This window comes from Mixophyes fleayi, chromosome 1 (genome assembly GCF_038048845.1).
Source record: "Mixophyes fleayi isolate aMixFle1 chromosome 1, aMixFle1.hap1, whole genome shotgun sequence".
Taxonomy (NCBI): Eukaryota; Metazoa; Chordata; class Amphibia; order Anura; family Limnodynastidae; genus Mixophyes; species Mixophyes fleayi.
This window is the reverse complement of record NC_134402.1, coordinates 234,556,291-234,570,302: the sequence shown is the minus strand read 5'-3', so window position 1 is coordinate 234,570,302 and position 14,012 is coordinate 234,556,291. Positions and strand designations below refer to the sequence as shown.

The following is a 14,012-nucleotide window of genomic DNA, read 5'->3' as shown; positions in this document are numbered from 1 at the left end:
TGTACATGTGTGTATATATATATATATATATATATACATATATATATACTAGAGATGGGCGGGCTCGGTTCCCCCAGATCCGAATTCAGCATATCCGAGTACCGAGCCAAGCACGCTCGGTACTCTCCCGCTCGTTCGGATTCGAAATCGAGGCAAAACGTCATTGTGACGTATTCATATTTCTGAGCTCGGTTCTCGCGAGATTTGAAAAGCATAAATACCAGCCTCCACAGCAATCCATCGACATTTGACAGAGGGAGAAAGCAGGGTTAGGTCACACTGGCTATATCAGCGCAGGGACAGAGCAGTAATTGGACACATTATTGTTTCTATTCAATACCATTCTAATCTTAATACCAGTTGTTACAGCAGTAAGAGGAGGATAGAGGAGGGTTTATGTTCAGTTTCTGGCACTCCAAGTGCTTTTGGGGTGTCCCCCATTCTTTTGCATAAATTTTTCTGGCTGTCAAAAGTCCTGTTTGTCAGCAGTCTAAAAAAATAATATTTAGCACTACAAGTGCTTTTGGGGTGTCCCCCATTCTTTTGCATTAATTTTTCTGGCTGTCAAAAGTCCTGTTTGTCAGCAGTCTAAAAAAATAATATTTAGCACTCCCAAGTGCTTTTGGGGTGTCCCCCATTCTTTTGCATTAATTTTTCTGGCTGTCAAAAGTCCTGTTTGTCAACAGTCTAAAAAAATAATATTTAGCACTCCAAGTGCTTTTGGGGTGTCCCCCATTCTTTTGCATTAATTGTTCTGGCTGTCAAAAGTCCTGTTTGTCAGCAGTCTAAAAAAATAATATTTAGCACTCCAAGTGCTTTTGGGGTGCCCCCCATTCTTTTGCATTAATTTTTCTGGCTGTCAATAATCATATTTGTCAGCAGTATCTAAAACAATTTGTAGCACTACAAGTGCTTTGGGCTCATAATGGATTCAAATCAGTCCACATATGAACAGAATGAGCAACCAGGTTCTGTCACCAGTCCTGATGGTAGTGTTCCCAGTACGTCATCTGGGAAAGGCGATGTCAAACTACTTATTCTTTTGAAATCAGGCAAAAAAACACACACCCAAAATTTTTTTACTGTGTTGAAGCGAAAAAGAAGTGTAACTGAGGAAAAGTTAACTGCCGATAAAAAAATTGCAACATGCCATTCTACACACGCAGTGGCAAAGAGAGAACGAGACCTTCGCCTTTCTCTATTAGTGGCACATCCAAAAATGTTACCGAGCCTTCTTCTAGTATGGTCACTCGTGACCAAGCAAGACCAAGTAATTTGGAGTCTAAAAGTGGTGCACAACTACTGTTACGCGTCAAAGCCAAGCTGCAAGAAAACAGTAAGGCATTAGAGGATAATGTATGCTCTGAATCAGAAATGACACCAATCCCTGTGGAGAGTCCATCCACCAGTGGTATGTCTAATCTTGAGCATTCTGTTAGTGACAGTGTACCCATAAAGAAGGGTCCTTTCAGCAGTTCTGCTGATGTGTGCCTTAACAGCCCGAGTGTAGCCGGTGATACACCAATTGAGGATGCCACTTTGGAATTAGAAGAGGATGAGGAGGAGATTTGTGTAGGCGACGAGGGCACTAATGATGATGTTGATGATTATGATGCAGATATATACCAAATTGCCTTTCTCCATTTCTTTTTATATTCTAATTCTACAGTCTGTGCAGGCTGCTTTTTTTCTATTCAACTACAAGTAGAGGGGGGGGGGGGTCATAGACAGCCACCCACCAAACTACTTTGGTCCATTTATTTTGTATATTGTTCAGTCTATGCAGGCTGCTTTTTTTCTATTCAACTACAAGTGGAGGGTGGGGGGGGGGGGGTCATAGACAGCCAACAAACTACCTTGGTCCATTTATTTTTTATATTGTTCAATCTATGCAGGCTGCTTTTTTTCTATTCAACTACAAGTGGAGGGCAGGGGGGGTCTATAGAGACTGAAACCAAACTGCCTTTGTCCATTTCAATTTATATTGTACAGTCTATAACGGCTGAATTTTTTAGTATTTTCTACAAGTGGAGGGGGGCCTAGAGAGACAGAAACCAAACCGCCTTTGTCCATTTCTTTATATATTTAACTATAAGTGTAGGGTGTAATATACACCCAAAGACGATGGCTGCATTGCCAATAGGCTAAGATGAAGAGGAAGACAATCAGGTTTGTGTGCAGATTTAAGGACGGCCTACCAGGGATTAAACTGTTTTCTTCCTAATTTATTAGCTTTAGAATTACCTTACTTATCCAAAGAACAGGTGGAGCACTAAATTCGGTTATTTTATGCCCAAAAACATTGATTTTTAAACAAAATAGCAAAACAAAACCAAAACCAAAACACGCAATGTTGGTTTGGCAAAACCAAAACACGTCGGTAATCCAGATCCAAAACCAAAACACGGGGGTCAGTGAGCATCTCTAATATATACATATATATATATATATATATATATATATATATATTCATGTACATATACATTACAAAACATTTCCTGCCCAATGTTCGTTTCAGTTCCATTTACATATATACATATATATATATATATATACACATATATATATATATATATATATATATATACACACACATATATATATATATATATATATATATATATATATATATATATATACATATGTACATATATATATATATATATATATATATATATATATATATTTCATAGGAAAATTCCCTACTCTAGTGTGTATTTCCTAAAAATTGTTGTCTTGTAAATCTATGTCACAATATCGCGCACTTCTTTCAGGCAGCAATCTTCATTCAATCAAGGAATTCAGACAAATGCCCCATATTCTGGTACAATATGTGCCTAGGGCCTGTAAACTTAGCATGCTGGTTCTGCTCAGTAAAACAGATTATTATGTAGTCACTCAGGAATACAAAAGTTTCAGCAGTAGAATAAACAGTACATGCTGCAGTGCTATACATTCGAAATTCATTACACCCATTGTTCATAGTACTATGCTAAGTATTTACTTAGCAATTAAGGAGGAGAAACACAATGTCTTTTCAGCATGTTTGTAGCATTGCATTTAATTGAAAAACCAAATGCAATCACTGGAAGAAAATACCAATTAACTTATGAATTCTTGCAGTGATGGGCAGTGATTTAAAATCAGTGTTGAGACATTCAGTTCCCTATTTTTGTGCCTTTGCAGAATGCAGCATTCCCACAATGAAATGAAGCTGTTCTTCTTCATACAACTAGCCCCTTGCACCATTAACCTCTTCCCTGCTTTGAAGATATGCAGGTTAAAGATAGCAATTCTGGGGGAGGGAGCTCTGTGTGGGCTTCATGACATCAACTGCTAAGTGATTGGGTTTTTTTCTCCTAGCCTAAAACGGACTGGCGTGCAGCAGAGCTGGCTGGTGTAAAGTCTGACAGGCTTTCTTGTCTATTCCTCTGCACATTGCCTGTATTCCCCCCTCTCTCACATCAATATTTAATCCTCTTCTAAGAGCAATGAGATAATGCAATGTGCAGAGGCTGGGAAGGTGCAGTGAGAGAGCCGTGCTGCTGCATGCTACTACAACTGCTGCTGCTGACTGGACTCGGCAAGCCAGGATACTCGGGCTGAGCCCTGGTGCATGCAGCTCTACAAGCTCTCTCCCTAAAGCATGTCCTCTCTGGACCCCACCACCTCCTTCCTGGAAAGCGCAGCTGGGGATGAGGACACGGGAGGATGAGGAAAGAAAGACGGCCAGAGCACAGGAGGAGGAGGAGAAGGAGAGGAGGGGGTGCTGGAGGAAGAGAGGCCAGCGCGGAGGATGAAGTGGGGTGTCCGGGGAGCCTGCGCTGCGCTCTCCAGCTGCTTCTTGCTTGCCTGCGCCCTAAGTGCGGCCGCTGTTGGCCTCAAGTGCTTCTCTCTGGGCTCTGAGCTGAAGGGTGAGCCATTCCGCCTGGGCACAGCCGCTGGCGCCTTCTACTCTGGATTGCTGCTTTCAGCTGGGCTCTCTCTCTTGGGGTCTGCCCTGCTCTGCTGCCGAGAGGATGCGGCAGGGGAGAGTAAGCCTGGCAGCCAGAACTTCCTCCTCCTTGGCGTGCTAGTCTTCATGTTGGGAGTGTTGAGCGCCTTTGCTGGGGCAGTGATAGATGGGGACACTGTGTCACTAGTGGAGAGGAAGTACTCACACTTTTGCCTGCAACAACCAACACCTGGCGCAGGCAGCAGCACCACCAAGTGCCAGAAGCTGAAGGATTACCAGCGAGGTTTGGTTATTTCCACCATTTTTAACTCCCTGGAGTGCCTGCTCGGGCTCATCAACTTGTTGCTAGTAAAAAACTACAAATCCTCCCAGCAGCGCCGCAGAAGGAGGAGGAGATGTGGGGGAAGGCGCTTCCAGAGGCAAAACAGGGGCTCAATTTTCTCTAATGAGGAGCATGACTTCTCCCCTGGGGACTTCCCTTTCCAAAGTGTGTCATATATCAACGTTGGGGTTTTTCACCTATTTGATGAAGCGGGGGTGGAGGTGCACTGTGGGGGTCACCCCTCTCTGGAGCTCCCGGGTTATTCACCTATGGACCCTGATTTAAACCCTTCATACCCCTATTGTTACCCTTTACCTAATGAGCAGCCCCCTCCATATGATGAGATTTACCCTGCTACTGAAATGTGCAGCAGCAGCACGACCACTACATAACATCACCCTGACTTCTGTACAGACCCTTCTGCTCCATGATCTGCACTGACAATCATTGATGCCTGCAAATGGGACAGGGACAGGTTACAATAGGACTACCACACTGTATCTAAATGGTTGTGTTCAGATATTGCTCATAGCGAATGTATAGTGAGGGGTGAAAGATAAAACATGTTGACTGGTGTTTGTATGTGTGCGAGTGTATGTACTTGGTGGTCCCAAGAGATGCAGTCTTCACTTGACTCCAATTGAAATCATTCATTTGACATTTGTGGAGTCAGTGGCAAAGACTATAGATCTATCAGTATTTCCTCCTCTTCACATTTACTTTGTCATACCAGTGTAAATCTAAATTTTGGTATTCGTCACTATTGCCATGGTTACAGTGTCTAGCTACAAAATTATTATGTCAGTATAAATAGGCTTTTTATTTCATGTCTGATGAGATTACTCATCTTTATCAAATCTCAAGATTTTATCAGTAAATGCCTCTGATAATGTCAGTGCTCTTACCATTTTTTCTCTTTAATGAATCATGAAATAATGTTTAGTAAGAAAGCAGAAAAACTGCCTCAAAATTGGATTGATTTGCAAAGAATGGAAAAATTGCATATAGCTTCCTTGGCTGAGCTCTAACTAGGGGCAGAACTGGTAATGGTACACCTGAACTGTAGGACAGGGTCCCAGAGGCTGAAGGTGGCACATCCAGGTGATGTATGGAATATGGGTTCTGCAGAGAGGGCTGCTGGCACTGTTGAATGTCCTTGCAGCACAGAGTTAATAAAGGTCTGTGTCTTTGTTGGCTTGGCAGCTGATCACATGTTATGTGGGCTGAACTATTCAGATGTGTTGCTGTGAAGTGATTGTGCTTCCCAGAATGAGTCTTGCTTGAAAACAGTTTGACACTTGTAGGAATCACAGGGCTTAGGAGGTTTTGTTTTCAAGCACTGATTTCACAATGGATATTAATGAACCAGCGCTCTTGTCACTTTCCTGGTCTTCTGTGACCTTAGACTAACAAAGTTGCCAATTGTCTCTAATTTCCAGTGACAATTCCAGGTTTTTTATTTTATTTACAGTGAAAAAGTACATTATAATCAAGGTCAGTAATAAAATCTTGATGGGGATTGTAGTACATGAAGAGCTACCATAGTAGTACGTAAGTACCATATCTGATGTGCTTAGATACATCTGTTCAGCTGCAAAGTGTCCCTTGAAATTATCTTCAAATTTGTCAAAAATGGACTACTCTCACATCTTCTGTGAGCAAGTCTCCTATATGTGATGCAGTAATTGTACAGACAGATTTAGTTTATGCTTTTGTGAGCTAGTACAGTGCAGATGACATGTGCTGGGAAAAGAGTTCATTAGAGCTTCAGCAGTAATCACTTCTATTCATTAAATAGAATTTTGTATTTGCTTATAGGAAGATTGTGAGGTGAGGATACAGTTCTTCAGGAAAACAGCTTGTAATATCATTCAGAATTGTATTTGTACGATTATGGCTAGATATCACTTTTAATTTATGTACGGCTGTTTAATGGTTTTAGGGGCCAGTTAACTAAAAAGAAAACGCAACCTTACTACAGCTTTGGGTTTGCCTCAATTCGTCCATATTGGGTTGAAGGAGGCAAACAGGGATCCAATAAGCTGTCTTTAAGTTACATGCCTTAGGAAAGTACAATAGCCCCTCAGTCAGCTTGTACTAAATCAGGCTGGCAGGTTATTCTGGGTTCTGTTGTTTCATCACAGCTGGAGAGCCACAGATTATGTTCTAAATTCTGTTGTTTCCCTCACCCTGCACAAAGGAACATGTCAGAAATTACTCTATTTAATTTACTTTTACTATATGTAGCCCAGGCATTGGAGATCTTGCATTTCAAATAGTATTTCTGCACTGAGGACCATTTCAGTCTAAATCATGAGCAAGCGTTTCAGAATGCTGCATTCCTCCACTTATAAATACTCAGCATTATACTGCTTAATTACTGACACCCTGTACTCAATGGGAAACGTGGTTCCCCTCACATAATAGCACTTTAACTCTAAAAACACTACAAATCCGCAAGATTTTAAGAGATAAAGCACTGCTATGTGACAGGGGAACAGCAGTTCCCATAGCCCCATTCTCTAAGTTTGATGTATGAACTTTGTTTCATATAGAGGGCAAATTGCACACATGCCTCTATATGCAAAGTTACAAAAAAAGTGACAGCAGACACTTACAGGACTCCATTCCATTTATTGAATTGAGTTCTGCCCAGTACATCAAAAATGCATGAAAAATGCATGAAAAGTGTACATGCAATTTTGATTCGTTCAGCAGGACTCCACTGAGCTAAATAGAGTTCTGCTGAATCCATGTACAGAGCATCATAAATACCGTTTGTGTGCTTTTCTTGTATTTCTGAAGAACTGAACTGGAATCCAATGATTGGAATTCTGCCTATTGCATTAAAAACAACATGATCTGTCACCTCTAAAGCATTGAAGCATGCATCACCTGTTCACACTATAGTGCATGCTAAGGACTGCCACGCAGGGACTGCATTTTGATGCATTCCTCATGCAGTGGTCAGAATGTGAACAAGGGAGGCATGGTGACCATTTATGTGCACTTTACAAGTGGCAGACAGAAGGTCAGCATATCCTGACTGCACACCTTATAAAGCGCAAGAGTGAATGTGCCCTAATACATTGCATTTGCAACATTTACATTCAATATTGTTTTACCCATTTTGGTGTTCTGATGGCCTCTGCCTCATAAGACTGATAAAATAGTTATGGTGGGAAGGGGAAGTTATTCTTATATTTTGGGAACATTTATACTGATAGACTAGAAATAAAGTTGTGTTTTCATTTTCCTAAATGGCAAGTATTGCACTTTGAAAAGCACATTGAATGGAATAGCTCTGTATACTTGTGCCTGTCGAATATAAATCTCTTAATACAAGAGCAGTCAGAGCTTAGAAAATAACAAGAGGTGCATTATTTACGGCTATCATTTATGCCCCTCTCGCTCTTGTAGTTTGCAGTCGACACAAATATTATATAGACAAAGAAAAGGCTAGTACATGAGGAACTTTGTGTTACTAGAGTATTAATTTTGTAATTAAAAATTGAGATAATATTTTTTATTGCCAACTAATGCTGTGGCATATTCTAATGTTTTGGGTACACACTTTATTTTCAGATTTACCAATTTCTAAATGTATTTAAAATGCTGGTTTTATGCAGTCAAAAAATCAGCATTCATGTAGGCCTATATTGTTTATGCTGAATGTATATTTCACAGTATTGCATGAACACATCCACAAACTGTGTAGACAACTATTACATTGTTAGTAGTAAGAATATTACAACCATTAAGTCAATGTTGCATGCTTTAGTTTAATGTTACAATTTTACCATGACATCCGCTGTTGATTCTTTTATTTAATATGGACACTGAAATTCCAAACTTACCACTGTATTCAGTTTCATAGAGAATTGAATTTTGTTACATTATGACAGTGTGATGGTAAATACAATGTTGGTGAGGTCTAGAAACATACGGTAGAGTTTGGTATATTTGTGGCATGCATCATAAGTAGAGGTGAGCAAAATGGTGTCAAAACTTCGTGCAAATATTGTTTCATGGCCGATTGTTCTGCTGATAGAATCTTTGAGTTTCACTTTTGCTTCGCCATTCAGTAGGATGCAATTCTGCACTTTATTTGTTAATTTCCATTTCGCAGAATTTATGCTCTGTGTAGAGCTGGGGGAACAACGGTGAATTTATTCGGCTGTGAGGTATAGTTGGGTTGGGACTAGTAACACTTAAGGCTTATCTCCGATGGTGAAACATGCAAAATATTGTGCCCAAATGTGGGATTAGGAAACTATTTTGCAGACGTTTTGAATATTTTGCTAATCTCTAATCATAAGATTCTAACATGCCATTCTGTATGGGCTCTAATGTGATTTATTCAGTGTCATATCTGTCATGAGAACTAACTTAAAATAGATTGATATGTGACACTCACAAATTATACGTCAAGAATACTATAAACTTTTTGTGATGAGTGGGGTTCATATGTGTCCCAGTTTTTCCAAAACAGACCGGATTTTTCCACTTAAAAATATGTAATATATATGTAACAATGCTAAACTGATCTAAACTGATATGTTCCTTTACTAATTTATTTGTATGTATTCATGTGTGTATGGATTAATTTATTCATGTGTGTATATTATTTATTCACAATACAAATGAATCCAGAATGATAGAATTAGTGGGTAGGGATTGATTTGTGTGTTGACCAAATGTCGGGTCAAATGTATGTCCCTATTTTAATTTTAAATTTATGGCTAATCTAATTACATATGATCATAAAACCAACACTTGTTCAACAGTTTATTTTTTTATATAGAATATTTATTAGAGAGAAGTGTGCATTGTCATTTGGCTAACTACCAATACTCAGTTTGGTGGCTACAGTTCAGTCTGGTGTCTTATCCTGCAGTGATTACCGGGGTTAGATATTGGTGATAATCAAGGCAGGACTTTATAATACTCATATGATAATGACCCAATTGCACAGTATAAACACCTTCACTGCAATAACCAAGGTACATTTGCCATTACCATGAAACAAAATGATCCCTGGACATATTTTGTACTTTTACATTTTCTAGCTACTGACACGATGATTGTTGTTTATCTAAATTGGGAAATAAGGGAAAAATTGCAAAATCATTTGTTTGGGGCTCATAGTTTACATGTCATTACAATACATGATGTTATTAGCACATGCAAATTTAAAGGAACTTTAAATATAAATAAATAGTTTCTCTAGCTGAAATTACTTATCACAGCACTAAACCACATGAACAATAGTAGATTTAAAAATGATTTAAACTAAGGCAGATGGATTGTTCATTCTTGAAATACTAAACACAAACTTGCAAGATGCAAAAATAGACAAATTATTATGAGATGTCCAACTCATATTCTCATCTGAGTCATTGATAGGTTCTCAAAAAGGACCATAACCAATTCCCAAAATCAAGTTCCGTATATTTACAGTTGATACTTCCATGTACTCTGCACATTTTAATGTTCAAAGTGATATTTCGAGAAGAGGAAATGTCTTTTTATTAAAACTGAACTGGTGTTAGAACAAGAAAACAAGTTTAAGTATATTAGTAAAGTGCTATAAACCTGTTAAAAAATAATAATCATTAAAACAAACTCGAAGGTATAACCCAGGGAAACTCTGAGACACAGAACTGGGACCATACTTGCCCAATCTCCCAGAATGTTCAGGAAACTCCTAAATTCAGGGTAGGTCTTCAAGTCTCCCGGGAGAGTAGTCCATTCCTCTGTATCCTACCCAACTCTTAGTAAAGTGGGCGGGACAGGTGCCTCCATGACACTATCCATTGCGAATCATATCATTTTGGCCCAACCTGTCAGCAAAATGACGGTTGTGGAATTACATTGCGTGATCAGGTAATAATTTGTGGTGCTCCCCCTCTCCACTTTTGTACTTACCTATGTATGGCATGTATGGCTGGAACTGAAGGCACCACAACCAAGTAGCAATAACTATATTTCAGAATATAACCGTAGCGCCGTCCCTGTACGGCACTACGGACACCTAGTGGTGCCCTATAAATAAAAACTAATAATAATAAAAAATAATAATAACCAGACACTTTGCATTTGTATAAGCAAAATCATTTCCAACTGCAATTTAAGACTAAGAATTTAGTTTCAAAAAAAGAAAAATGAAGATGTACAAAAAATGAATACAGATTTGGAACATGACTCATTGAAAGAATAGTATAAGAATGAGACCAGAGAAAGCTTGCCCTAAAAAATTCTGCATTTAGTTAGAATCCCTTTATAATAATGGGGCTTGTTTATTATTGGACGTATTCCGGTTTGTTTTGCGAAAGATCGCATGTCAATACAGCGCATGCACACCAAAAATACTTACACATACATCATACATCTACTCACATACATACATTTTTGCGTATCGTTTTCTTGCAGAATATGGGCAGGCAGGCATAAGCCAAATACAATAAGGGTGTTTTCGGTTGCTCATCTCAGAAGCCAAGTCTCTTGCAGGTACTGCAGGACCGGCGCAATGATACACAATGATGCTAGCAGCACAACCTAGCAGCTTCTGATTCGCTAATTGTGTATTGACCCCCCCTCCCCCCCAGCTGATGGTACTTAATATATTATCATGGCAATATCATAGGAAGTTGCAGCTATTTATTTGCATTACTTAATTTCCATTTGGACTACATGATCTTTAAAAGGGAGAAAACAAAAGATGTTTATACTTAATTTAATTTGTATTTGTGTTTGTATTTATTTATGTTTTATATTGAAACTCTCCCCCAACCTTCAATCCTTCAAACGATTACTCAAAACTTTCCTTTTCAAGTTAGACTATCTTATCATCTCCTGACCATCCTATCCATCACCTCCTCTCCCTTTGCATGCCATCTCCATTTACTCTCAGTTGGTCCAACTGTTTTTTGCCTCCCCTCCCTCTAGAATGTAAGCTCTACAATTGTCATTTGTCTGTTTACTGACTGACTCCCTCGTACATCCTGTCACGTCTTTTGCTGTCCCCATATCATTACTCACACTCATCTGTGCTACTTATGTGTATTACATCATCTATTTGTTACTTATTTCTGTATCCAGCGCTACGGAATCTGTGGAGCCTTATAAATAAAGAAATAATAAGAAAAAATAAGAAAAGCCTTGCACACCTGCTTCTGTGTTTAAGTTGGACACATCTTGAGATGCATTAGACAGAGCATATACACGTAAAAATTATTTTTCTTGTTTTTTTCGTATGTAAGTTTGGGGCACAAAATGCGTCCAACTCTAAATGAGCCCCAATATGTCCATAGTGTATGTGAGTTTGTCATTGGGTTAAAAAAATGTTATTGCTCATAAATCCATCGTAAGATAAAGTACATAAAGTTAAACCTGTCATAGATATGGCATCTAGGAACCTAGCTTCCAGAAACCCCAGAGAACTAGAAAGTTAAAAAGTAAATAATTGCTACTGCTTGGGGGATAATGTCGTGTACACAGAAATGACTAGAAAGCTTCTCTCTCTCTACTGTCACTGTGATGAGCTTTGCTAAACAATTTGGGACAAGGCATTCCCTGTGGGGAAAACATGCAATATTTGAATAAAACTTTGTATATTTTAGGCATAGTACTGTACTACCCTAACATGGAATTGCTAGATAAAGACCTCATATAGCAAAACTGTATAACCTAAGGTATTTATTTCAAATTAAGTCCACTGAAAACAAAGTATACTGTAACTTGTCATATTAGCTATATAATCATTCAAATGAGTAACTGTCACTGCTTTCATAGATTTTCAATGGAGACAATTTGATATGTAACAGGCATGCATTTTCCCGGAGATTTGTTAATTTATTCGTGCATCTGAAAATGAAACGACTGCTGCAGTTGACCTGATGTACTAGTACATAGTTTTCTTGTATGCGTTGAATCATTAGTGCCCAGGAGATCAGTGGTGTTCAGCCTTTAATCTGAGCCATTTTTCTAGTGACACTATTGTGTTCTATGAGCAAGGCTTACATTGTTTTCAGTTTATACAGTATTGCTAAATTGTCACTGCTCTATCAATTGGTTGACTCATTATGTGTTAATAAGAGTGCTTGTACTACAAAGTACATTGTAGAATCAGAGCAAAGGAGAACATTCCTTTGCTCTTCCTATTATACAATGTAATAAAAACAAACGAATGGTAGGGTACATAGCATCACACCAATCACTCAGGGCTGTTTTAATATTGGGACAAAAGGGCATTTCCACTTGGCCCACCGGATTAGGAACACATTAAACCTTTATAATGGCGCCTGAATAGAAGTGACTGGAAAATAACTTCTATTTCAGCCACCTAGTATCCTAGGAATACAAGAGACCACTTGTTTGATAGAGGAGAGCCAGATATGCTGGTTATTATATCAAAATAACAGAATTACATTAATTCTAACTTATATGCAGCCTAACAATAGCCCAAGTTCTAAAGCAGTGGTGGAAGGGTTGGGGGTGTTGGAGGTCATAATAATGCAAATCGCGTCATCAAGCCCGTCTTTCACCCACTTCAGTAGTGAAGTTAGTGCACTTTTAGATGGAGGCCAAACTCGTGAGTCTCTCGCACATTCCGGGAGAGTAGACAAGTATGCGATTAAGAAGCCAAACATGGAATCCCCATCATTCCCTGGTTAAAAAATAAAATAATAAGGTAAAATATATGTTTATATAGCTGAACTTTGTGTAAAGTACACATATGTTTGGGAGAAGTAACTGACTATATTTAAGGTATTTTTCCATTCTGCTTTTCCTGTTATATTCATGGCTTTTCGTAGAAATAAGATCATTGTGGCAAAATTATCTTACTTTCCCACACTCCACATGAATGGATCTCCCTAGAAACCCTAGAATCCCCATTACCTATTTACCGTATGAAAATGTTAGTTATCAGATGCAAATAACTTGCACAAGATTTCTACTACAGACACTTTATTAAATGAGCCTGCTATTTTAAAGGTGTAATATAATAATAATAATAATAATAATAATAATAATAATAATAATAATAAAAAAAAAAGCACATATATTTAAAAAGGAAATATCGCATAACATGTTACTTTTTGAATTGTTGCCATGTTCTACTTGTCATCCAAGTTCTTGGATTTGCTTACACTATTTTCAAGGGAGAACAGCCTCTTGGCAGTCTCTTATCATGTCATAAAGATAGAGGTCTGTAGGTTTACAGTACTCTGACATTTGGACATAGTGGCGAGTTACGCCTAAGAAAAAGTACTAAAATGTGTCTTTATGTGAAAATATCCATACCGCTATTAAGATGCATTTACTTCACTTTAAAAGTTATTTCACTGAAGCACAGAACAATATCCTAGCAACAGTTTAATTTTTGTGTTGTTCACTTCACCGATGAAGCCAAAACAATATCTGTCTGATTACCAAGTTGATGATACTTGTTTACATGAAATTTGACATAATAAACATGCTAACATATTGGTATATGGATCCCATTGTATCATTTTAAATGTATATCCTTTTTAACAGTATTAAAAAAATAAGGTAGCTCCTGTTTCCCAGGTATAAAGATTATTAATTTAGGATAGTTTGTAGTGGTGATTATAAGCATACCGTGGGTTATTTAGAAAATGGACCTGCAAAGCAAGTGTCCAGGAAGTAACGTCATGAAAATCTCTGTGCAGACCATATGCCTATTTCTCTGGTACTGCGCATGAGTGTGCT

The 14,012-nt window shown here is 38.4% G+C and overlaps 1 protein-coding gene across 1 annotated transcript; it reads left to right on the top strand.

Moving 5' to 3' along the window:
* The first annotated feature begins 3,256 nt into the window (after positions 1-3,256).
* TMEM271 (transmembrane protein 271) lies at positions 3,257-13,766 on the top strand. Its single transcript, XM_075207903.1, has one exon. It carries the CDS (start codon positions 3,797-3,799, stop codon positions 4,667-4,669), a length of 873 nt encoding a protein of 290 aa, XP_075064004.1. The 5' UTR covers positions 3,257-3,796; the 3' UTR covers positions 4,670-13,766.
* The last annotated feature ends 246 nt before the right edge of the window (positions 13,767-14,012 follow it).